General features: G+C 37.4%; 1 protein-coding gene across 2 annotated transcripts in view; it reads left to right on the top strand.

Moving 5' to 3' along the window:
- LOC149576012 (Hus1-like protein) overlaps positions 1–20,465 on the top strand; it is a 61,337-nt gene extending 40,872 nt beyond the window's left edge. For both annotated transcript variants that reach the window (XM_089816129.1, XM_089816130.1), the window contains 6 exons: positions 17,581–17,775; positions 17,918–18,025; positions 18,110–18,287; positions 19,480–19,565; positions 19,735–19,804; positions 19,928–20,465. In XM_089816129.1, coding sequence (XP_089672255.1) covers positions 17,581–17,775; positions 17,918–18,025; positions 18,110–18,287; positions 19,480–19,565; positions 19,735–19,804; positions 19,928–20,052 — 762 coding nt within the window. In that variant the 3' untranslated portion in view covers positions 20,053–20,465. The remainder of the gene's footprint in view (positions 1–17,580; positions 17,776–17,917; positions 18,026–18,109; positions 18,288–19,479; positions 19,566–19,734; positions 19,805–19,927) is intronic.
- The last annotated feature ends 7,298 nt before the right edge of the window (positions 20,466–27,763 follow it).

The following is a 27,763-nucleotide window of genomic DNA, read 5'->3' as shown; positions in this document are numbered from 1 at the left end:
TCTAGGATCCTTGATTGGAGGGGTTCTGATGCCAATTAACTTTTTAGCAATTTCTTTTAGAGTTCCTAAGAATCCTCCTTTTAAGTTTCAACTCGTGTGGCTTTGCGATTCTTCTCTTCACAACTTAATGATCTAATGGTGAGTGATGGTGGTCGTACCTATGCAACTGCTATGTATTCTTTTGTTAAGAAATTGCCATTTGTGAAATTTGAGTGTAAAAGGTGGAACAAATTATGGCTTCTTAGAGGATTTAGGAAAAGTTGAGTCCCATATTGTGAGGTAGTTAGAGGAGTGGGAATTTTGTGAGGCGAGTTTGTGGAAGCAGAAGTCTCAGAATGATTGGCATCAAGAAGGTGATAGGAAAAATACTTTTTTCATAATTTTGTGAACAGTTGTCGGAATAGGAGTTATATTTCCTCTTTAGTTGACTCAAAAGAAATTCATTTGTCCTCTCTGCAAGCGTTGTCTCACGAGGCTACATAGTTCTACTGTGATCTCTTTACTGAAGATTACCTCTTGTTGAAGATGAGGAGAATTTGATTCTAGCACGTATTTCCTCTTTTATCACCGATTAGACAAATGAATATCTCATCTGTTGGATCTCTTTGTCTGAATGGAAGGGGTTTTTTGTGGGATGCATAAGGGAAAAAGCTCTTGGTCCAGATGTTCTTATTGAATTTTTTTAAAGTATTTCGGGGTATTATTAAATTGGATTTGTTGGAGGTGCTATGGGAATTTCATAGTAGCAAACATATGATTCAAGCCTTGAATTCTACTTTTCTTGTCCTTATTCATTAAAAGGAAGAAACTAATCAACTAGAATTATTTCGGCCCATTGCTCTTTGTAATGTGGTATACACAATCATTAATTTACTATAGAGAGGCTCAAATTTTGGCTACCTTCTTTGATCTTGAATGAGTGAGGGGGTTTTGTAGCAGAGAGATAAATTATGGATGGGGTGGTTGCTGCTTCTAAAGCCATTCAATCTATTATCATATCTAAGGAGAAATCTAAGTTTATCAAATTGGACATGGCCAAGGCTTATAATAGAGTTAAGTGGCACTTTTTGCAAACAATTTTCATAGCCTTTGGTTTTAGTTAGGAGTGGGTCAGTTGGACAAGAAGTTGTGTTGCTTTTTTGCCCTTCTCTAGTATTATCAATGGCAAGCCTGATGAGTTATTTGGAGCTTCCAGGGGCCTTTGCCAAGGGGATCCCCTCTCTCCCTATTTGTTTATTATGGCTAAGGGTTTGGGCGGATTTATTAAGGCTCAAGTTTCCCAAGGTTTGATTCTGGGTTTGAGTTGGGGTAATGGGTTGTCTAGGCATTCTCATCTCTATTTTGTGGATGGTACCACTCTAATGGGGGTTGCTCATCTTCATGAAGTTGAATCCTTTAGGTGGATATTGGATATTTATTTAGCTACTTCTAGTCAAAAAGTTAATAAGTACGAATCTCCTGTCTACTTTTTCAGCATTCCTGATCCTTTTCAGAGAAGGATTGCCAATGTTTTGGGGCTTCAAATTTGTTCTCTTGCCTTGCTCTCTATCTGGGTATCCCTCTAGCCGTTGGAAGGCAATCTAGGCTATACAAACACTTGCTAGACAAGTTGCATTGAAGAATTTATCACATGACTCATTGGTGGCTATCAATTGTTGCTAAGGTGACTCTTCTTCAATTTGTGATCCAAGATCTTCCTATTTACTAGAGTTTTGTTGAAGTGGCTCTTATGTATTTCCTCAAGGAATTTGATGATTTCTCGTGCCAATTCATTTGGAGTGTTGATTTGCACGCTTCTAAGTGAATTTTAGCTGAGTTGGTTTGTTTGTAAGTCAAAAAAAGAGGGGCCCCTAGTCTTTCATTCACAATATTGAATGTGCAAGTTCTTGCACCCAATTATCTTGGTGATGGTGTACTATTCAGAATCAAATTTGGGCTCACACTCTCATTCATAAGTATTTAAAAGTAGTTAACTTTTTGGATGTTCCTCATTGTTGTTTTGAGGGAATGAGCTCTATGGTTCGACACGACATGAAAATAGGGGCTTAGCTTATTAAAAGTGGGCTTTTTTGGATTTGCAATAAGGGCTTAGAAGCTCTTTTTTGGCTTGATTCTTGAGATGGAAATCCTCCTATTCTTCCATATATTTGCACCTACAACCACTTTGTCATAGTTTTACTGCAGCTGGTTGGATTACAATCATGAGTTATAAGATTGTTCATGATTTAGGGCTGGTTATTGGATACAGATGGAAGGATTCCTATGAATGGTGGCCGATTGGGTTGGAGGAGGGTCGTAAAGAGTTGTTAGATTCTTGCTTTTCATGGGTGCAACTCCTTGGGTGGGTAGGATATTTTGGCTCGGGGCAAAGATTTTTTTGGTAACTACTTAATTTCTGTAAGGTAGGTGGAGCTTGATAGGCAGTTGCTTGGAGGTATAGAGGTGCCCTGGTGGAAGCAGGCGTGGAATAAGTTTTCTTGGTCCAAATGCAACTTTTTCATGTGAATGACGGTTCAAAATCAATGTCTTACTCAAAATACTTTGTGCAAGTAGAGCTTCCTTGATCCCTCTACATGCATCTTTTGTTATAATAATGAGGAGTGTGTTTCTCATCTTTTCTTTCAGTGTTCCTTCTCTAGGGAAATTTGGCATTTTTGGTGGAGATTTGGAATTAAGCTTATTGGCATGTCTACTCTTTGGTTGAGATTTAGGCCCGCTAGGGATAGCCTCCAGCTAAGACTTCTTTTCTTTAGGTTGCTTGGGTTCTGAATCCTACTTTCTATTTTTAGCATATTTGTTTAGAGAGCAATGGTAGGATTTTTCATGATGCTATGATGGTTGTTAAACACTTGTGGTGGGTAATTCTCCATTCTCTACATGAGATTGTCTTGGCGAAGTGTGATTTTTCTGGAGATATTGATATGCAATTGGTTCAATTTTTCTATTTAGGGAGATGATCCTTCTCTTGTGGTAAGGAGTAGTAGGCAGGTCACGAGGAATAGGCATAGATATCCTTTGCAGAAGATAAACAAGGAGGGTCAGTGGATCAGTCCTCGAGGAGTTTTGAAAATCAACACTAGGGCTACTTCTCGAGGGAACTTTTATCATGCTAGTATTGGCTGAGTAAGGTGTGTTAGCTCTTGAGATTCAATTTATTTTTTCAATTTATAAGAGGTCTTCATGCAAATAATTACATGGAAGGTCTCGTTATTTTGTATGCTTTGGAGCGATGTTGTGTTCTTCTCTAGAAAGGACTATTTTTAAATCTGAATCTTAGGTGATGGTGACTTTGTTGAATGAGCAATGGCTCTATGATGCTAATCGACACCTAGCTTTGGTTATTAAACAAATTATTAGGTTGTGTGGCTCTTTAGAATCTTCTACTTTATTCACATTCCTTGGAGGTGGAATGTAGCAGTGGATTGTTTGGGCAAATGAGCTTATGATCAAATGTAAGGTTGGAATGTTGTGGATAGAGGACAATTATCTTTAGAATTATCTCACATTTTGGATCAGTTAGTGGATAAGGACATGGTTGTGTAGTGCTCTTTTCTTTGTTGGGCAGTTGGTCTTCTTTGCTTTGTACTTCACTTTGTGTTGAATAAATTTTCACCCCTCTTTTAGTCATAGAACCACATTACATAACATTTAAGTTGACTTGAAAATTCATTAGACTTGGCACACAAATTAACTAAACTTCAACAGCAATCTCCAATGACTTACACAGAGAATTCTGCTGAAAAGGTAGAGGAGATCAGCAACGGTTATTCTGTTCATGCTGATATGTTTCAAAAATAGCATCAAATAGCCTTCAGCTTTTTATTGTTGTCTAGGCACTTAATGATAAACTTCTTGACTTGTTCTCTAAGTTACCAAATCAGCCAAAAACTTCTGGTTTCAAAACATGAGTGAGAATTTCTTCAATTGTGGTAGTTGGCATTGTCTTTAAAAACATGAGTGCATGTACAAGACACAAAATAAATAAATAAATTTTAAAAGCTATTAAAAAATAATTTAGTTTGGACCTCCTTTTGTATTTCCCAAAGAGAAATAAATCATTTTCAAGTTCTTTCATTGTATCAATGTGCATAAACAAATCTCCTTATTGAATGGGCTCTTAAATTTTCCTCATGAAGAGATGTGCTTGGTTTAGGAGTGCAATTTGGGGACTTTCCACATTTTCAAGGAGAAAATATAGAAGGGGCAACATGCAAGAGGAGCTAATAAAAAATAAACCAAAGGGAGTATGTCAGACCACTCTTTCTTCCTGAGATTGCATTCGTAATAGTGTTAGAAGGGCAATTCAAGGAAAGGTAATAAGTGAAGCAAGGCTCTATACAAAAATGATAAATAAGTTGTAGTAATTTAGTTTGAGATTGTGTGCAACATAAGCAAAAAAGTGTAGGGTACTAGAATGAACTCTCATGCTTCACATGCTTAAATTGCTTTAGCAGCAGCTGCTTCATCTTTAGCACTTGTTCTTGAGTAGAGGCTGACAAAGGAGGTTTTCTTTTTGCATTCTCTATAGAGTAGGGTCCTTTGGCCAAAAGTATTTGGAAGAATTCATTCCTTCTTGTAGAAGAACTGGAGAGGCAAATCTAACTTGAACCATTGGTCAAGGAAGAAGAAGAGGTTGCACAAAGCAAAGAAGTGGGAAAAGAAGTCAGACATGTAGATAGTTAAATTTTGTGTTGAAACCTTGGATAGCCCTAAGAAAAATAATGACATTAATTTGAATCACACTTCATGGGAATTTGAAAAGCCTCGATCTCAAGCTGGGTGGACATTAACTACCTTGAAGGCTAAGGGGATGCTTCTCACAAAAGAAGAAGAGTGACAATTGGCCCACTTGAGGTTCCAAAACTAGGCTCTGTAAACTTCTAAGCACTTCTTTGACAAGTTGTTTGTGGAGGATGAAAAGTTGAGGAGGTTATATGAGCATAATTGCAATTGTGGGGCCTTTGAAGGATTGTTTTGTGTTACCATTGGGGCCAAGGTGCCGAAAAGTTTCCAAATTACATAATCCTCAGCCAACATGCTATGAAGTTTATGAAGACAAAGAAGGTTCTTGAAGAGCACCCATTTATATTGAGAGGGGTGGGGGATGTGAGTCAATACAAGACAACCTTTCCAATTATTTAAAATTTAACAACCACAATAGTGATAACAATAAGAACAACACTAACAACACATATTTTAGAGAGAACATGGATTTGATGGAAATCCTTTCAGAAGAAGGCTATAGTGAAGGATCATAAAACCTTAATTAGTATCTTAAAAAAACCTTTAAACTTTTCCCCACCTCTTATGTTTAAACCTTTGCTTCAAATATTTGCAATAGTGTAATATTGAAAGAACAGAGGGCATTGGCACAATTGCAAATGAGAGTATCAGATTTAATATTTATATGGAAAACCCAACAAGGGAAAAACCATGGAGATAAAGTTGTTTGGAGCTACTATCCAAATCTAACCTCATAAGTTAAAACTTGATTACAACTTTGTTTTAGGGCACTAGCCTGTTGTGGTTTCACAACGCTTGCCCCATTTCTCCTAGAAATGGAGACCCCCTAGTAAATTTTGTCTCCCAGACCCCTAGTCCGAGGCTTGGGTCATTTTGGAACTCCCCTAGGAGTCTGGGTCAAGTCTCTGTCTCTAAACTAAGAAGCCCCGGGGTGTCAAATTTGGAAAAATTTGGAAGAATAAGTGTTTTTTTGTGCATAAAAGCGTACTAGCGCACTTAACGCACATGCACACCTATCCTAGGAGGGTGCACACATTGGGTCTGGGTCTATATAAACCCAAGACCCCTTCCCCTCTCGTCACTTATCTCCACGCCTCCTCCGCAACCGCACGTTCGCACCTTCAAAGGTGTGCTACACCCTGCACAAGACAGAAAACACTCAAGTATAAAACATCAAAGTTACATGTGCGCCTATTAAAGGTGCACATGTGTGCATCTTTGATCACCTCAAAAACCTTAAAAATGAACTTAACAACTTAAACACTTAAGTCAAAGGTGCGCATGTTCGCACTCCCCAAGGTGCACACATGCGCACCCCATCAAGGTGCACATGTGTGCACCCTTTCTATACCCAAAATTTGAGAAACCAAGTCGAGTCGCCCCCTTTCACAATGCACTTGCCAAGTGCATGTGTGCACCTCACTAGGGTGTGCATGTGCGCAACTGTGCAAAAATAGTCTTACAGTGGCCCTTTAGTGCACTTAGCGAAGGTGCACTATTTTGCACTCTAGGGCTTATGGGGGAGATTGAATTGGTTTTTCACTGTTTTGGAGCATTTGGGCTAGGTTTTGTTTGTTAGGGTTTGTTTTGGGTTAGATTTTTAGCTTTCCGAACTAATGTCTTTCTTTTTGTGTAGATAAAATGATGTCTTCATCATTCTCACTTGTAGAAAAGATGGCTTCCAAACCTATAGTGTTCAAATATCAAGGTACACCAAAGAAATCTCGCTTTCAAGATGGACACTCCGAAATCAGAGACACCGAGCTTGGACACATTGAGTGGAATGCCTTCCTTACTATCTACAATAAGCCAAGAGAAAGATTTGCAATGGTTTCAACACTTATCCGATTAGGGCTAGTTAATGCAGCTTCACATCCTACTTTCGGGCAGTCTTCAAAACTCATCACGGCTCTTGCAGAAAACTCTGTAACTAAAGAGAAGGTTGTCAAGAGTGTCACAGGTGAGATAGTCCTGGACCTCTGACCTCGAAATATTGAGAAAGTCTTCCACTTGACCAAAGCTGATCAGTATGTACATATATCCTATGAAGGGGCAGAAAGATGGTACCGAGATCATGAGAAGGAAGCCAAAGAGATAATCCAATCATCATTTCTGATTGATTGAACACTAGTGGGCCATAGAGATGGTAAGGTAGACATGGCTTGGGGATATATGAAGGATGACGTGGGATACGCCATCGTGCTTTTGAGTAGAGTCGTGGGTCTATCAACAGTTGGACATCTCAATATCTGGATGGTCCATTTCATAGAAACCATCCAAATGGCCAAGATGCCAATTGATTGGGCCACAATGTTGAGCGATAGCTTGGATGAACAACTGGTAGTTGTTAAGGCCGACCCCAAATTCTACATGACATCGTATTTGGTGTACTTGTTGGCGGCCAGAACAACCAACTACCTAGGACTTTACAAAAAGGGTAGCATACAAGATGCTAATGCATGGCCCTATGTGATATATCCTCAATTAGTGAAGAAGCTTTCGGATCAGAGCAAGGAGTACAAGATAGTGAATAACAACTTTATATTTGCAATCATCCGATTCCTAGAGGGTGATTACACCAAACGGATGTCAGTAGAGGCAGTAGCCAGAATCACATAGTCGACGCCTACAACATCCTCTTCAAAAAATTCACCTACCTCAGGGTAGCGGGCACACAAGTGAACCCAATGAAGCTCCCAAGATATCCTTTAGATAGGCTCATTTTGTTGGAGATTGCCAGGCAACTCACATCTGCATATGACAGAGTGAGGAAACAACACAAGAAGACATGGGTGTGGCCAATCACCATATGTGCTTTCGAGGTCAAGCAAAAACATGATATCATGACCTTTGATTCTAAATGCGATCAATATTCCTTAGAAGAGTACAACTCCCCTTGCCCATACTTCGATAATATTGGGATGGTGCAGCATTTGGTACGGAAGCAGTTCGTACATGAAGATGCACTTGAAGATCATTGGATGAATGCAATAGATGACTATGATATTCGAATAAGGGATTATTGTAGAATGATTCTATCTTTGGCAGAAAAGGCCTTGAAAATGAAGATCTCGCTTAAGGCTATTGAGAAAGACACTGAAGATGTCTTGGATCCCTTGTACAATCGAGACAAAATCTACGACAGGTCAATCATGAATGCAGAGATTGGTAGGGATGAGAACACAGACATCAACAACAGAACCCACCACATAGTCCAACTAACTAGGGAATGGATCAAGAAGCCCTTCAAACTTGATCTAGTTCCATAGGTTGTTCCTCTACAAGCCACAACATGGCCTATCAAAGGCAAAGGTGTGAAGGTCACAGTACCAATTTTCTCGGCTCAATCACCAGTGAGGCCAGAAACGGTTCATCAACATGAGTGGGAAATTGAGAATTTTGAAGCGGATAGAGGAGTGAAAAGGAAGAGAGTTTCAAAGGGTAGCAAACAAATAGCTCAGGCCCATCCGCCTCAACAACTGCAACAAGTTCCTAAACAAGCAGAGCCTCAAGATGAGCAGGCAGCTCAAGTCCAAGAGACTGAGCAAGTGCTTCCACCAGGACAGGAATAGGAGCTCGAGCAAGAGGAAGAACAAAGGGTGGCATCGACAGGTCAAGAGGAAGAAGTCTCCCTCTCAGCTCCCAAGAAGGCCAAGGTTGAGTCCACTGTGGGAGGGTCACGTAGGAGAAGATTAAAGAAAAAGAATACTCCCCCACAGGTGCCCAAAACCATTCCAGAAGCCGAAGTAGAAGAAGGGGAACAAATTGAATATGTCCCCTTGAGTCAGAGGACTCGCTTGGCTAGGGCCACAGAAGAGGAAAGAAGAAGCCCCACCATAACGCCACCATCCATTCCGAAAGAACCTATTCAGGTTACTACTTTAGAGGACGAGCAACATTAGTGGATTGTAGACATGGAGGGTCAAGAGACAGATGTCTTTGACCTCATAGATTTTGATTTCATGCTTGTGGGCACCAAGATGGTGGGGGAGAAAATATGGGATACTCCTACGAGTCAATCCCTAGGAGAAGACTGGAACCAATTACCACCTCTGCCTCAAGGACCTCTAGGCCTACCACCACTACCATCTCAAGATTTGTCTTTCCTAGACAAAAGCTTGGCAATGCTACTTCCTCTCATAACAGCCTTAGAAGAACAAGTAGCGGAGGAAGAAGAGCCCCAAAAAATGCAAGCCGATGAAGTATCAGAGGAGGGGCAAATACATGAGGAACCTCAACAAACTCCTCACGATACCGAGGCTGGGACCTTAGCCCAAGCAGAAACAGATACTCAAATCGGTGATCTCTCTCAATGAGAAAAGACTCTAGAGAGGATTGATAACGGAAAGGTATTTGCAGTGTAAACCCCCTCTTCAGTCAAATATATGTCTCCAATGGGCACTACACTTGCTTGGCTAAAGAGGGAGGTCATGGTTCGAGAGAAGAGGCAGTTGAATGTAACCACTAAGGAGGGAATAGATGAGCTAGTAAAAGCCATCAAGAAGCTTGAGCCACCTACGGGTGATGCTCGACCATTGGCCTTCATTATGAAGAACCAAGATCAGGACTTGCTTGCACAAATAGCCATCCATACTTCACATGTTGACATTGAGGATTTGACTCCTAACGATTACCAAACCAAGGAGGTCCTATTAGGAAGGCCCACGGTAGATACCACCAAAGTACTAATTACTATAGGCGTAAACGAGGTGTTTAAGCATATGGACAAAAATGAGTTCGAACTGTTGACGCTGCAGAGACAAAATGAGCTTATGAGAGACTATCTCCATGGAATAGTGGGCCCAATAGACCTGGATCATCGAAAGATCACTCTTGCTGCGACACTAGAGAGAAAGGAAAAGGGGATGGTACAAATGGATTCATTTTTGGGAGCATGTCAGCAATAGCATGACAATTTTGAGAAGGGTGTACAAATAATACAGGGCAATTTGAACCTGTTGCACTACATTCAGTCGAGTGCAGATAAATTGGTGTTCATAGTGAACCAGGATTTTGGGTTAGTGGATGAGGTACATACTTGGGCAAAAGACCTATAGATTTTGACATTAATAAAAGGTCAAATGTATCGTACACTCATGGAGGTATATACAACGAAAGAGCTTGATAAGCTTGAGGATTGGATCGAGAAGATAGCTGTTGGCAATAAGGTCGTGGACGGACTACATGAGGATATTCAGAGGTTAAGAGACCAGACTCAAGAGCAGATTTTGGAAGCAGAGAAGTACTACGACGTTGCTGCCCTTGAGATTTTTGAAGATGAGTCAAAAATAAAGCTCAAATCAGTGCAATCAGTTGTCCAACAATTCTGAAGAGCTTTTGAGGATGCTTCGTCTGATGAAGATAACAGGCAAGCATTTAAGATTGAAGAGGTATTGTTGGAACTAGACACTAAACTTGAGGATTTTGCAGAACCTCGTATGGAGGTTAGTAACTACTGGCAAACAATTAAAGATAAATAAGTAGATTTGGATTTGCTAGAAGCTACCCAAGTAGCAAGATCATAGAGAAATTCAAGAATAAACATCTAGACATCGCTTTGGGATAAGGAAGGACCTAGATGCTAGAAATTCAATTTTGACACTTGGGGGAAAATATTGGATTTTTGGAACTTGTCATCAAGGTGCGCTATTCACAGAGGTGCGTTGACAATTTTGAAGAAGTAACAGTGCGCTGACAGTTAACTGCCACTTCCTAAATTAGAGCATTCTATGCACTAGAAACACATTCTGACGACAGTTCAACTCCTAGAAACACCCAGAGAAGGTCAAGCTTCCATTTTTAGAGTTTCCAGTGACTCTCAAATCCTCTTGCAGCTTCCTTTTTCTTATCTCCTTTCCTTTCTTTAAGTCATGCAAAGGCTCATGCACCCATTAATTGATATAAACTAGGGTGGAGACCTACTTAGCACCATTTAGAGAATTAGTTTATATATAATTAGATTTGTTTTTTTAGTTTTTAGCATGTATTTGCATTTTAAGAGCTTTCACTCAACACAAAAAGAGGAGACAATTTCTTATAAATAAATGGATGTAATATGTACTCCAGGCCGTAGTTATTCTTGCCTAAGTGTGTTATTTTTGCTGAATGCATGTTAATGAATAATAATGGAGCCAATGGTTTTGTTGTGTTGATTTGATTGTGTGACCTTTTAGTTCTGGTGTTTACCTCTTGTTAACAAATTCCATTGACGTACTGAGTTGGAGAAAAGATCACCTATTGTTCCTGCATAGCTTCTTGTCTTGCATGAGCGCACTTTTTGTGGCCTTGCAATTTGATGAGAAGTGAAACATCTTTCGGTTATTATTGAGTTCCCATCAATGATTGCATTAGTGGACTTGAGGAAACACTGCTACTATTTTCATTGGTTTCGTACTTGATCTTTATTATGATTTAACTCTTAGACATGTTACCGTGGTTTATGTCTATTAGGAATTCCCGTTTCAAGTTATTTTCTTTAATCTCTCGTTACCTTATCTTTGTTATTTGCTTTGCTAACACTTGGTTAAAATAGGAATTCATATAGTTGCATCGATAAATTGCATTCATCATAAAACATAAAATACCAAAAATATATCTCTTTTGTGGTTACTTTTCAAAACAACAGATCAAACATCTTATCCAAATTGGTCAGAACCAACAAAGGCATCTTCGTGAACATACACATTTATCTTCAATTGAGCGGATTCCAGTAGGTCGCAAGATTGCCCGAAACCTTGGAGTTGATCCTAGATTAGCTTTTCAGAAGAGGAGTTCAAAAGGATTCCTGCCGTTAACCATCGTGCAAAACAATAGCTCAACACAACCCAAGGAAGGGACAACTCCCTAAAATATTAGTTTTGTGGCTACAACCAAAGGAAGTTGACTACCCCCTATAACTTATAACATTTTTTGCAAGAGGCTACAACCTCATACCAACATACTATATGATATGAATATTCACTGCATTACCTCTGCTGTGCTTTATCAGATGTATTGTTTTCTTATACATTTTATCATTCACTCACACCATAGTTCACACACTTGCAACTTATTTGATCTTTGAGTTACGCCCTCCACAATCTTTCAAAAGATCAACTAGGTTGACTTAAAGATAGCATAGAAGAGAAAACATATAATGCTTTGCTAGCTGGCCTCAAAACACATATGCTGAAAGAAATAACATGTTGCAGATCGACACAAAGCTCAAGAGGGCCCAATACATCCTCAAAAGTTTATGCTAAAAAGAGAATGTGCCTTCTTGTCCCAATAATGACAAAATACCAAAACTAACCACTTCTGTTATCTTGCGCTATTGGAGAGTCTCAGATATCATCATATGGATCAATGTGTACACTATTACTTCTGCCAACTGTCCTTGTAAACATCTTTTTACAATATCTGATAGTTATAAACTTATATGCTAGCCAAACACAAGGACAGTGATGCTTGTTTGATCTGTAAGTTCTTGGTATGCAAAGAACAGAAAGTTAGTAGTAAAATCACCAATAATGAACAAGATTACACAAAAATTCTCTAGAACAGTCAACATACTACACAAGTATAGATCCACAACTGCAAGAAACGAGGATGTGATGTGGAGTGTGCAGCCATACTATCCTTACTTGATAAATTGTTCACGGGACAACTCCCTAAAATATTAGTTTTGTGGCTACAACCAAAGGAAGTTGACTACCCCCTATAACTTCTAACATTTTTCACAAGAGGCTACAACCTCATACCAACATACTTTATGAGATGAATATTCACTGCATTACCTCTGCTGTGCTTTATCAGATGTATTGTTTTCTTATACCTTTTATCATTCACTCACACCATAGTTCACACAATTGCAACTGATTTGATCTTTCAGTTGTGCCCTCCACAACCTTTCAAGAGATCAACTAGGTTGACTTAAAGATAGCGTAGAAGAGAAAACATATAATGCTTTGCTAGCTGGCCTCAAAATACATATGCTGAAAGAAATAACATGTTGCAGACCAACACAAAGCTCAATAGGGCCCAATACATCCTCAAAAGTTTATGCTAAAAAGAGAATGTGCCTTCTTGTCCCAACAATGGCAAAATACCAAAACTAACCACTTCTGTTACCTTGCGCTATTGGAGAGTCTCAGATGTCATCATATGGATCAATGTGTAGACTGTTACTTCTGTCAACTGTCCTTGTAAACATCTATTTACAATATCTGATAGCTATAAAATTATATGCTAGCCAAACACAAGGACAGTGATGCTTGTTTGATCTGTAAGTTCTTGGTATGCAAAGAACAGAAAGTTAGTAGTAAAATCACCAATAATGAACAAGATTACACAAAAATTCTCTAGAACAGTCAACATAATACACAAGTATAGATCCACGACTGCAAGAAAGGAGGATGTGATGTGGAGTGTACAGCCATACTATCCTTGATTAAATGTTCACTAGAAGTTAACCTATTTTTACTTTTTAAACACCAGAAGGTTTTATAGTAGCCTTAAGGCTTTGTAGCTTGGAACACCTATCTCTCCAACCAGAAAGCGATATCTGCATGTGTGGAGAAATGCAGAGCATTCTACTCACCTTCTATGATGCCAAACTTTGTGCCTTGGTCATTTTGAGGACTAATGCATTTCTCTTCATGACACAAGTGAAGTCTAAGACTCAAAAGCTTAATTGAAACTCTTCTAACTCTTTGCAACATTCAAGAGCCCAACTACATGGTTGCACATCTCAAGACATTCATATCATACAGGTGAACTTGAGAAGATAAGGTGCAACTAACTCAACTATGTGCAACTTACTCAACCATCTGAACATCAGAAGGTAAGTTATAAGTGTAGCATAAGTCAAGATAGCACGTGGGTCTTCATCATGACCTTCAAAAGATAAGGTGCAACTGATACTTACTACACTTCTGGAATGCTTCATTGTCTTTGTTCCATGGTTGAGATCCATGATAACATGCTGACACCATATCTACACCAATCGACTTATATCATACAAGTTTACATAAGTATCATGGGTTGACATGAATGACGACATATGGCACTATATTTGCAACATTCTTCTCTTCTTTACGGTGAAATTGGCTTTTGACATTTTATTCGCAAACTTCTTCTTTTTCTCTTTTGGTAAACTTTGACTCAACATACTCTTCTATCAGGTAATCAAGTGGTTTCATAACTTGTGTTTTGCCTGAAAACATCCAACTTAAAAATTCTTTCTTCTTTTTTGTAGATCAACCTTTTGGCAAACCTGGACTTTGACTATCATTTTTATTGTCGAACCAAGTGGCTGCAAACTTGTGTTTTGTCCAAAACAGAAAACTTTCAAAGCCAAAGGCTTGAGCAGTAATGGTCGAGGGCCAAATTGATGGTCAGTGATCAAATGCGCACCATGCTTCATTCCATCCATTCATTAAACATATTAAGGCAAATGCCTGTTAGTTGAAATAGCGAACAATGCCTTCATCAGGGTTATGGGGATGGGAAACACGAATACCATCTGCCAAAAATTGAAAATTGAACTCATTGGAACCAAAGCCTGATTCATCTAAGATCATAATTCCAACAATTTCATTCTTGCTCAATCAAAACAACCTTTGACATTGACATATCATTGCATCAACATTCTTTGACATCAATGACAAGTACAACATATCTAACAAACACAGGCAGCATCAACCTTTGACATCAATAACAATATTTAACAATGATACATTGCTTTTTTTGCCATGCTATCTACATGGCATTGGGCCAGAGTTTTGACAAATTGCGTAGCCTTCCTAAGTTTAATAGTGAATGGTACTTCAAGGCTGTATCCCTCCACCAATGAAGTGGAGGTTAGTGATGCCCTATGTTTCTTATTCTCAGGTATGAACTTCAATGATTTAATGTCATAATTTTATTTTGGAAAACTAGATTCAGAATTACTATTGTAACAGTGATTTTATATTCTTTATTTTCAATTTTCAAACCATAGAGGATGTCTATGAATTTCAAACCCATGACGTTGAATACCATGCATTTAGAGGATTTTTTAGTTCCTTGTGAATTTCAAGGTAGCATTACTAGAGTTAGTAGCCCACTTCCTTCATATCTAGCAAAAGGTGCAGAAGTCTGTGTCAAGCTAGCAGACAACGTGAAATATAGGGTAGAAATAAGTAGCGGTAGTCAACAAATGACGCCTACATTTACTTCTTTGCTATTAAGGGGGAGGGATCTTTAAAGGTCTACTTCAACTACTTTGTAAATGCCATGGGCACATCTTTCAATTTCTTCTAGTTTAGGCGCAATAGAGTCTAAGGGGAAATGTAGGGAGAATAGTGGTGCTCTAAACCCACTTGTTGATTTACTCAATTTGTGATTGAAGGATGAGGCAGATAACGCCATTGGAGAATGCTTGCTCTTCTCATTAGAAAGAGGTTGTGGCAAAGCTAATAAGGGCATGAGCATCACATGTGCTAACATAAGAGACTTAATTGAGGAGGACAATCTTGGATAAGAACTATTCTATGGTTACTATTATAATGGAGAAAAATCTTAGGCCACAAGTGAAGGCAACATAGTCATGTATGTGTGGATAATTATTAGGCATCGTCCACTCATTGATATCAATGTAAAATCAACATATATAGATGGCTCTTATTTCTTAGGGTTGTTGAATTTTGTATGGCATTATAAGGATGTTGACATTTGGTATTAGATACTTGAAGATGCTATAGAGAAGGTTGGGCCACAAAAGGTGGTGCAAGTAGTGACAAATGCATCCCATGTATGCATATTTGGTGGATTCCTTGTTGTGGAGTTGATAGAGGTAGCATATAAACATATTTAGTGGACTAATTGTGTTCAAGCCATTAATAATGCACTCAAGAATATGGCAAAATTGGCTGAATCAAAATAGCTTTTTTCTTTTCTTTTGATTGGTTTTTTTTTAAACCTGCAAGCATGGTAACCCACTAGGGGTGTAGAGCCCGTGAGCACATCAGCCCAGTGAAAGTGGGCCCAAATTGACATCAACACTATTTATTTGGGCCTAGTGGGGATTTGAACTGTGCTTGCACCATTAACAATGCAATCACTTGACCATTACACCACAAGATGATCCCCAATCAAAATAGTTGTTAGTGATGCTAGAGATGTAGATTTATATTTGCAACCCCCATATTTAACGTGCATTCTTTACAATCTTATTCAAGAAGGAAGTCTTGAAACTTGTGAAGATTAGATATGCATCATATTTCATTTGCTTGGATTGTATTCAAGTTGCAAGAGGCTAATATTACAATGAATAATTATGACAACAGAATGGAGTTGGTGATGTTCTTTGGAGGTGTTGCAAGTATATCATTTCCATAATTATTTCAGGCCATGTGGAGGAGCGTGAGCATGTGGAGTCGAATAGCTCTAGCGATGAGGAGTATGGGGTGATTAAAGGCATCCCGTCAGGCCATTTTGTCATTTTCAACATTGATATCAGATTTATGAAATTTTGAATATAATATAAATTCTGAATTTGACATTTTCATTGTTAATGTTCAATGTAAATACTGCAACGTGTTTATTGTTTGGTAGTTTTAGTTTACTTAGTATGCCAAAGTTCTGTTTTTTTATTCTATGTTCTTATATTTATTTCTAATGTATCTTTTTATAACTGATTTTTCAAGTATCAGTGTTTCTGTTGCTCCTTTATTGTGCCCAAACTTAGGCCCTTGGTCTTCCTATCCCCAAAAACCTGTCCCCTCACCCCCTTGTCAGGAAACTCCATTGAACTATGATAATCATGCTATAATGAGTGACTCTGTCTTAGCAATTCACACATAGGTCAATCTGACATCAATCGATAGGTGCTTGGGGGAGGGGAAATAGTTCAATCAACGATGTCAACTTCTCATACACTGCTATATCTACCAGACAATTTCTTATGCCTTCTGCTAGTTGCGAGAGATATTATCTGTTAAATTTATGCTTTCAAGATAAGGTATTTTAGGAGGCTATCTTGCAAAACATTATCGTTAAAAGCTAATAGCCAAATGTTAGATAACTGGCACTAAACTAAGTGAGGATTCTTTGGAAAAGTTTCTGTGGGTAAATTGGATTAGAGGGCTAATTGACTATGCAATGCCTTTATGTTATTCTTTACCAACATAATATATTATCTTTTAATTTAAGGGTTTTCAGCGTGTTTCTGGATTGTTCTCTATGTCATGTAGTTCCTTAAATATGTGGGATGAAGTCCTCTTTGTTATATATTGACTATATGACTACTAGGATAAGTTAACATGCACTGGGAACTGGAGCCATGTCCAGTAGTACAATAGGAGCCAGGGGTGGCAGAGTTGGAAGCTGGAATTCTAGAATTCCGAATACTAGAATGCCCTTTCCAATCTCTTGCTTGAGAGGTGGTAGTAATAACATTGTCTAATGTAACCAAGGTTCAGCACAGGCAAATTCAAGTCAGAGAAATTGTCGTTATGGATCCTTGTTTGTCACATTTATCCTTCTTTTGGGAATCTACTATTCTTTGTTGAATTTGCTACTTTATATGCTACAAATATTTTTCAATAGATAAAGTTTTTTTATTTTGAAGTATATTATCGAATGTGTTTTCTCTGTTTCAATCAGTCTTGATTCTAATTCATGATATAGGAAATGAGATTCGTTTTCCTCTTTGCTGATCACAAGGCAATAAATATTGAATGAACATACTTGGAAGGATAAACACATTTTTCCCTGGGATTAGTTAAATGATAAAAAATTAATTCAAAACTTTCCAATGGAGTGCTTGATCTTGGACTAACTAAAAGGAGTGTTTGAATATTTGGAATTTGAGTGCAGGAAGTCCTCTTTGAAGATTACAGGATTTCTAGTCAAAATGATGATCGAATTGCATTTACTGTGGACTTGTCTCTGCTCCTCCGGGCTTTAAAAAGCAGTGTTAGCATGGATGGTGAAAAACTGCAGGTTAAGCTTGTGAAGAAATGTACAGTTGGATCAGAAAGGCCCATACCTTTCCTCACTTTGGAGAGCATGGTTTTATTCAATCCCTGCCATAGTTCTGGAATTGTGTTCTTGAACATACTTTATACGTCTTATAGGGAAAGTATAAGTAAAATGTTAGATTTTAGATCCCTTCTTCATCCATGAACAAGTTTTTTTTTCCATCTTTGTGCAGGGTTATAAGTCTGCAATCATTCAAGATGTTCCAATATCAAACCCATTGTCACGGGTAGATGTTCATGAATTGCAGTCTTCTCTTGACATGTCGCAAGAGTTGCCACAAGTAAGTATTTTAGCATCTTTATTCAGAAAAGATTGTGTATTAGCTCTGCCTGTTGGAAAATTGATTGCAAATACATTTTTGCAGACTTTGGTTCAAGTTCCAGATTTACAGCAACTGCAATCTCTAATTGACCGCCTCAAGAATGTTGGAGAGGTGCTTGATGTTGCAATTACTCAATACGGAGATTTTCATTTGAAAGTCTCTACAACTTGTATCACAATTGGCTCTGAATATAGGAGGCTAAGAGTTGTTGGTGTTCGAGGTATACTAAAAGTTGCAGGATTCATCAGGTTTTCGCCAGCTTCAGTAACCTAGTTAGACTGCCCCATTAGTGATACACAATATTGATTTTAATTGCTGTACTGATTTTTGTTAGAAAGTTGTTTGTATTGTTCAACTTTAAACTGCTAAATAAGCCTTTGTACATAAAAAAAGGAAAGATTCGGTTTGAAGATCAAATAAGATATGCATGGGATGGGAGTGCTATTATATTATCAATATCATATGAAACACAGAAAATAATTTCAATGAAAAATACCAAATGCTAAATCGAGGAAAATTCTGAAACAGCTTTTTTCAAACTCTAATGTCTTGTATGATGAATAGTGGTAAACAAGATAATTAAAATGGATAAAACCAAATTTCTCTTTTTGTCAATATTAACTGATGATGATAAGATTTAATTTCTTTTAGACCAAATTTGTATACAGGACCTGTCTGATCGCATCATTCAGCTATACATTCCAAATGTGTCTCCGACTTTATTGTGCACTGTACAATTGGAGACACTCTTACTGTTATTGCTATCCTCCTTTTCTATGTCCTTTATCTTATGAAAGGTGTGTGTGCCATCCTTATGATTGTTTCAATGCTGAAAGTGCAGTTTGTCTGTTCCTCTGCTGTTATTTTAAAAATAATTTCAATTTCTACTAGCCACCTGCTGTCCAGTCCATAGAAGTGAAAGCCTGTATTTTCCTTCAGATGTGTTTAATAATTAATCGGTTACAATTTAGGTAGTCTTCAACTGTCTTGTTGTGCAGTACCTTGGCAACACGAAACTGCTTTTTTTGTCCTGGTGATTGGCAGAGTTATTATACTGGTTTGGTGACTTGTATGGATGTCTTCATTACTTGATTGACTTATGGTTGGTAGTGAAAGTCGAGTTATATCAATAAAGCTAAAGGAAATAAATTCTATTTTATTTTTCCCTAAACTGATGCTTTTGATTTGAATAAACTCTGGCATGAATCTTATAGCATTCTCTTAGCACCTGATTAGCCTTAGCACTTAACCAATAGAGAAAATGATTAGTTATTACAAAATGAAGAGGTTTTATAGTTCTAGTTCATATGAATCTACATCATGATATATTTCTAGTCATTGCTCAGAAGAAAGATTTTATAGAGGATGCAAAATATATCCCTAATGTGGCATGCCATGCTTTGTGGTTATAGCAAATGATACGTCATCTTTGGATGAAACTGTCAGCTCCTCAGCTCGGATTGAAAGAGCAATTCAAAGAGGAGAAGCTTCATCTGTTGTAAGTTGATGAAATTATTTCCCATAAATATCTAAATTCATTGTCATTATCTTTATTATTGACACTTGACAGCAATTTTTAATGCGCTGTCTTATTGCAGTACATTGTTTTATGTTAATGCTGTCTTGTAAGTTCTATCTGCTAAGTCAATCTTTTGATTTTTTTGTAGCAAGTCAACATTAAGCACCTTGCAAAGAGCATACAGTGCCATCTAGCAAGACCAGATGCTGCTTTTTATGGTGGGTTCAAACAAGGGCTGATGTCTTTCATTTTGAACTCTGACCATATTTGCATCTGCCTGAGACTGAGTTATGCTAAATTTTTTGTATTGTTGCCTAATTTAATTTTGATTGATGTTGCAGGTATAGCCACACAAGGAGCTTGCTTGACAGTAATATTTCAGTTCTTTGTTCCAGGAACTCGACAGACAGACAATTCTATAAGCTTGCATTGTAGACTGCCTGTACTTGACCCAGGTTTTTGTTAAAAAAATCGCTTTGCTTATATTGGAGTAGGCTACCTACATTTCATACCATATTTTTGGGCTGGAACAGTGTTTTGCCTGAAGGTTACAAATTTGTCATTTTGATGGTCAGAAAATATAAACTCTATCCTGAACACGTGCTCTGTATCCCCAAAGTTTTCAAGTATACCATATCTCTTACAAAACTGATTTACCAACAAATTTGATTTCTTTAGAAAAGTGCTCTCCCCTTTGTGGGCAAGGCTTTCTCCTTTGTTAGTAACACATTTGAACTTGTTGGCATATGGTCTAATCTGACAATATTGTACCTCAATGCCATCTTTCTAATCTCAATGTTGGGCTTAGAAGCCAAAATTTAATTCTGGATGTATACATTATTTTCTATTCTGATTATGCTATATTTGTTATCATATCAACTTTTGTTGTATGGAGTTAGTAGGAAAGTATGTACGTTCAATCAAAATAAACATTTCATCTTAAAATATTCTGATTTAGTTTAAACATAATTATATTTTAATTCTATATTTGAGTTGGCAAGTTTCAGGTTTCAAATAATAGTTAAGCTTGTCGAATTGTTAAAACCCTTCTAAGTGGCCAGAGCAACACTAGTGGAAGGCAAAGGGGGGTCCTGGTCATCTGGTTTACCCCATACATCAGCAGGGCTCAGGCACAAAACACTACTTGTCCACGTTATTTAGCTTTCCAAACATTGCTTGTGTGACTCTTAGTAGTGACCTTGTATCCTACCTTTTTGGTGTGGATATGTGTAAATATCTTTAATTTTATACTAATGGACACACTATTCATGAAGAAAAGGTCCTCTAATAATCTGTATGGACCTATTGGGTGACATTATGCGAATCTAATTCTATTGTATCTTTGCTTAACCCTTGATACTTAATAATATAGGTGCAACTGAAAAGTAAGGTAATTCATGTGTGAACCCCCACTAAGCAAAATAACATGTAGAAGAGAGGCAAAAATAAGTGAAGGTGGCATTCGATGCCTTGATCTCACTCTATGTTTGTGTCCTTGGCCCATTGACCAAGTTTGGGTCTAGGTTTTGGGATAAGAATAATTGCTTTATTTCATTTTAATTTTTCTTTTATTTTTGATGTAGGAGCATCTTAAGTGAATCCACGATCATCATCAACCAAAAATATTTTCCCATTTATTTGCTTCAATATAGATAAGCTTCAATTTGTACATAGATTCTCTTCTTGTTTATATCATCACCAGCCCATTTATTGATTTCAACACCACCAATTCCTATGGGGATCTTCCATACAATACTTGGTGCAGACATGTAGAACTTGTGGTGGACCCTGGTGGACGATGATGTAGACCTTGATGTCCACATACTACCTTATTGTGTATGTCTTCAAATATGTGCACAAATGCACGTAACCTAGTCTCAAAGAAATTGCGACCAATGGAATGTAATGATTCATGGAAGGAATATGTTACAGCTGGTCTAGAAATTGCCAAACAATGAAGAATAGGTGTGTAATTGTTCAGTCCAAGATGTGGATTGTAAAAAATTGGACGGAGGTGGGGAAGGGGTTGTGGAAAGATGATGGGAATAGACACCTCTCATTCTTGAAACAATTATAAATAGTGACTTAGAAAAAAGAGTATGAGTGCAAAGGCAGATGAAAGAAGAAACAATGCACGAGGAGAAATTGTGGACAAAAAAGAAGGCCATAGAGTAACAAGGAACTGAATATTTTGTTGTAGTAGAGAAGATGATGGTGGAACAACCCTTGGTCGAAGGAACAATTGAAGTAGAGAATGGACGTGTTATGTGCATCGAAGAAATGTGTGTTATAGTTGCAATGCCAAAGTGTAATGTTGAAAGAGGGAGAAGCTATTCCCTGGTTGATAATTGTTATGTTGCATGATTAATTAGAATATGGTTTTAATTTCTTAGTAGTCATTAAGTGTTAATGTGTTGTAGAGAGTCTTTTCAAATTGTGTTGTGTTTTGTAAGATTGAATAACATACCAGAGGTCAAATGAGTTGATAATCAGATGATCATTATGTTGTTAAGCTTTTTACTATTTTCTTGAAGTTTTTGTTGCTCATCCCCTTGGATGGAAATGGTCACTCCCTTGTATTATTGAGACAATTACCAACAACAACTCAAAAAAAGGAGATGCATGCAAAGAGAGATGAGGGACACAACATTGCACAACATGGAGAAATTGTGGATACAAAAAGGGCCATGGAGTAACAAGGATCTCAATGTGTTTTTGAATTAGAGAAGATAATGATTGAACAACCTTTGGTTTGAGGAAATGATCGAAGTGGATAATAGATGTATTATGTGCACTAAGAGGCAAAAAATGTGTTGTAGTTGTGGAGGCAAAGTGCAATGCAACAAGAGAGAAAGATCATTGTTTGACCAATAGCTAATACGTTGTAGGACTAATGAAAATGTAGTTTTCATTTCGTAGTAGCCATCAAGCGTTGATATATTGCAAAGAGTCTCTCCAAAATGTGTTATGTTTGGTAATATTGAATAACAAACTAGAGGACAAATGAATTGATAATGAGATGATTGTTATGTTATGTTATTTGCATTTTAAAAAAGTTTTTGTTGCTCAAATGTGTTTCTATTTATTTCTAAGCTTGGTGAATGTAATCTAGTGGAAAAAGTTGATTTGTATTTTAATGAAAATTTATTACATTGTTACACCGCCCTAGGGGATGAGGAGAGAAGGGACAAGTTTCGGGGATGGGGGGACAAATGGGCCTCAATTTGGGGATAGTAGGGGAGGGGGAGGGGTTCTATAGACTATATACTATACATGCGGTACATGAAATGCTAGTAATAAAAATATGTATAACAATATAAGACATAAATATGCAAAATACTAATTTACTATAATTAAAATTCTTGACTCTTGATCATTGAGCATGAAAGTGGAACATTGAATATTGAACAATAAATATTAAAATTTTAAATACTTCAATGACCAATGGAAGAGTTCTAACTTCTATAATAATGCCATAGATATCAAAAGTATGAGTATCTCATCATATAGATAATTACATTGGGCAACATGATATGATATTCAATACGCCCAATAGAATATTAAAACATGTTTAAATTTTTTATAGAACTATTTTTTTTGGTTGGATAGGGTACACCCAACCATCCCCTAGAGGGGTCAGGGAACTTTTTCATGTCCCCCTATCCGCACAGGGGGTGTGGGGCCATCCCCCCATCCTCAGCAAGACGACGGCCCAATGGTGTCATCACTAGGGACGCAAGAATGTCATCCCCCCATCCTAGGTGTGTCCTTGTCTCAAGTGCATTGAAAAACAAACATGGGGACACATCTGGTGTGTTACTATGATTTATTATTAAGGGCACATCAACGCTTTTGTTTTCAAAACATGTAAACTAAAAATGGTTACCTTCTACCTCCATTTGGAAAATCTATGTTTTAGAAATCTATAATGGAAAATAAATTCCTTGATGTTGTCTTTTTAGGCCACTGTTAAACATCACACACTAAGGAACAAAATTAAGCTTAAAACAAATAAGTCAACTCTGACTATTTAACATTTTTAGCCTATAAATCATGTCTTAGTGTGATGTTTAAGCCGTTTGGTCTTATCATGCTCAGATAACATGTGGATGATGAAAATGTCACATCCTCTATGTGGAGTACTTCCATTGTAGTTGTTTGACTTCAATGGTGACAATGAAGTGATTTTTATTAGGGGTGAACAAGTTTTGAAGGGGCAATGATGAAGTGTTAGTGACTTTATGTTCTAATTTTTGAAAGGAACTAGTCAGATCAAATTATGGTGCATAGATGTTTGGGCAGCACACTAACGATCCTATGGATTTTGAGATTCAAACAAGAATATTCCACATCATTTTCTTCGACATGTGTCCTAACAACCAATCATGCTTGTAACAACTAATTCCGCTCATTCCAAAAACAAAACTTTCTTCCTTCCTCATTTGAGCAATACTGGATCATCTTTCTTACCCAATCTTTATCTTTTTCTCTTACATAATGAAGCTCTTTTAAAATACTCATCTCTTGGACTCTCGTAACAACCAAGGCTCCTCTCATTACACCTATATCACATCTATCATGTTGATTGTCTCAAAAGGGAAGCCAAATTTTTTGCTAAACAATTTTGGTAGGCTAATACCCCCTTTTAGGCAATTTTTGCGTAGTCAAAAACATGACCACACAAACATCCTTGTCGTGCATTGGCATCTGCTGTTGGTAATTTGGCTAATGTAAAATGTTAGAATTGTCATTTATGGCAACATATAGTCTACTGTAAGATGACATAAGCTATGAAGTTTGAAGTACAAAATCGTCTAAGTATGATGAAGGGAAATTGTGTACAAGAAGGATCTTTTGTTTAGTGTGCTTTACTGGAAGCACTTGAAGACTTGTGCACTTAAAGGAAGATAGAATGGACAATGTACACCACGTGTGTAAGAGCGCTAAGAGTAATATTAAGTTTTGCAAGAGTTATGGTGGATTTAGCAATTATAGGTTGAGAAGGAAGAACTGAGTAAAAGGTACTATAATGAATTTTTTGTCAAGGGATTATTTTGGTTTACCAAACATTTTCTTAACAAGGTTGGGACGACATCCTAGATGTTAACCCACACATGGCAACACCTTATTTGAAGATTGGGTAATGTGCAAGGCTACGCAAGGTTGACATATGAAGGTTTTTGGTATGAAGGAAATAAATTTTTTTAAGGGAAGTATTACATTGTATTAATATGTTGTTCATTTTGGCACTCTCTATGATTGAAATAGATGCGAATTTGATGTTAGAACACAATAGATCAATTGTATGTACAATTTTGAAGAGGAACCACAAAGACTGATAAGATATAGAAGATATCAACACTGTGAATTTTTTTGCGTATCTATCTCTATTGATAGCATTGTACAATTGCATATGCATGTTTGAGAAGTGGGCTCATTCTGCACTTTTGTATTGTATTATCAACTCCTAATAGGGTTGAGGCTTCTAACAAAGCCTAGTCCTCTAACAAGGACAAATACACTAATATGTATGTAATATATTCCTAATATCTTTCATAGGATACTTTTGACTAGTGGATCATTTTGTGGATACCATCCCCACTAGGGTTTTCCCTTGGATAAGGTTTCCCTAGTTAACAAATAATGGTGTTATGAGCTACATTGTGTTATGCTTGTGTTTACTTTCCGGTTTGATCATCTATGCAAGTTTAAAGATTCTTAATAATATCCATAGTTGGGTAGAAGTTTGCGGAACATTGATTCACCCCCCGCTCAATATTCCCTATTTCTAACAATTGGTATCAAAGCATAGTTACTCAAGAAAGTCTAGTAGCTTGAGTAAGATCACTATGGATTTTGAACAATTTCCGAGGAATCTTGAAGAACCTCTTGAGGAACTTGATACAGTCACACAATAAATAATTAAACTAAAGATCAAGCTTAAAGATGCACAAGATTTTATATTAAAATTGAAAGAGTAGAATGAAAGCACCAGAATGAAAAAATCTCACAACCCATTTTGCTTTACCGAATAAAATACTCTCCCTTTTGCCACCTGGATATATTTTTTAATTTGTGAATTTAAAATTAAATGGGAATCTCACCGAGAATAATTCTTGAGAGGGAATTATAGAATCAGTTGCCAATTAAAAATTTGAAATTGTTACATGAAGTCGAAGGGAAGGTAATTGTTGTCACAAAAGTTTGCACCCTTGTCCAAAGTTTTTACCTAAGGGCAACCTTGTGAAACATGGAAACAACCTCCAAGTTGTGGGACTTGAACTAGGAGGTTGAATCTTCGAAGAAGGCCGACTTCCTTTACTATCAGGATACACCTAACTACTCTTGGAGAGAAACGGGGAGAAGAAATGCATGGAAGTAAATCTACCTATTCTAACTTAAGGGGTGATGCACAAAAATAGAGTGTTCAAACTAATCTCTGTCCATACATGCACTTTTGAACCATCATGACAACAAAGGATATACACATTCAGACTTTTTTTAATCTAACAATCACATGCAGATTTGAAAACGCAAATAAATGACACAAGGGAGAAGAGAATTCACTTATATATCATTTATAGGCCAAAGAAAGATACAATCATACACGATTGTAGAGATCCACAATACACTAATGAGAGGCAAATAGGTCTTTGAATAATGCATCAATGTCTAAAGAGATAAGGTAGAATGTCATATAGGTTCAGAGGCAAAGGGAATTTATAGTGAATTTTGCAAAGCAATATAAAGAAAATAAAATAGAATAAACCCTAACAAAATTTACAAAAATTGCCTTTATAGCCCAAGCATAAATGATATATTTCTAACTAGAGTTACTCCACAACCACTTTCTTAAATGCTTCTGAGAATAATCATACGTGCCTGGGGAAAATCTTATCTTAGTACAGATTCAAATACAATGAAATCCAATATTTTTCCAAAATAGAGCCTTGAGAAGACAGAACGACGCTATTAAATCACTCTGACCAAGGAGATGGATAAAACCAAAGATGGTGGAGTGTTTTCCTTCATTCACTGGGTGTAGCATTCATTGGAAAGTGGTTGGAATTGATCATGAAGATCATATCATCCAAGAAACCCTATCTTTCTCATTTTTGGCTTTACAAATTAGCGAGCTCAACAGGTCAACCCGGTCAAGCAACCAAAAACCACCATGTAGACCAATCATATCATTTCCTTTTGCCACCTTCTAGAGTCCTCATGTGTTTGACCATCATATCACCTTGACTGCCACCCTCGAACTTAACTCTAACAGCTTGCAATATTGTTGATTTAACTGTGATGTGAACCTAATTGGACTTGCCAAACTGGGCCTATCGGGACACATGGTGAATCCTCGCTATGTCACTATGACTAAAGGTCAAGCAACTTCCTATAGCGACATAGTGAGAGGTGTTGATCTCACACCATCTTATGGTCTCGAAAAATCATCAATCCTGCCAGTGCACCAACCAATAGAAACATGGTCCTTTGCCAACATGTCTGCAACTGACCCACCACACCGTGGCCCACAAAGGAACGGACCCACCTACCACATGCGTCAACTCATCACTTTGTCGCTATGAATAAATATCGAGCAACTTCCTATAGCGACAAAGCAACCACCATTGATCTGTTTGCATCGAATGGTGGAAGGTATAAATTGAGAACATGTGGCCCACGACCTAGACACGTCATAAGCTTGGCCAATGAAGATTCCATAGTACACCATCTCAGTTCGACTCACCAAAGAAACTTGGATCCACATAGACATGTGGTGCAATGTCGCTATGTTGCATGAAGTAATGGGTGTGCAACTCCGCTTAGCTACAAAGCGACCACTGTGGATGATGAAGGATCTGATAGTGAGTAAGGTGCGAGTCCACAGAATATTAAAGTGCACAGTCACTTAGGAAATAAATTATAACATGAAGTTTTATATGAAATATTTTTTGTGTCCCACTTTATTTGAATTTTAAAATATGCGGGCGTTACCATGTTTAAATTCAAAAATGGCAATTTTGGCGGGAAGGCAAAAATGGCCAATAGTAATTAGTTAGGTCACCGACCCTTTTATGACAATATTCTTGTGTCGTTGGAAGATTGATAGGTATGTGAGGTGTATGGAACATTATGTGATGCTTCCCGCATATTTGTATACACCAGAATTCTCTCAT

The sequence above is a fragment of the Cupressus sempervirens genome, chromosome 1 (assembly GCF_028749045.1).
Source record: "Cupressus sempervirens isolate cs-2001-9-10 chromosome 1, ASM2874904v1, whole genome shotgun sequence".
Lineage (NCBI taxonomy): Eukaryota > Viridiplantae > Streptophyta > Pinopsida > Cupressales > Cupressaceae > Cupressus > Cupressus sempervirens.
Note: the sequence above shows the minus strand (reverse complement) of the source record. Positions and strands in the feature narration are given on the sequence as shown.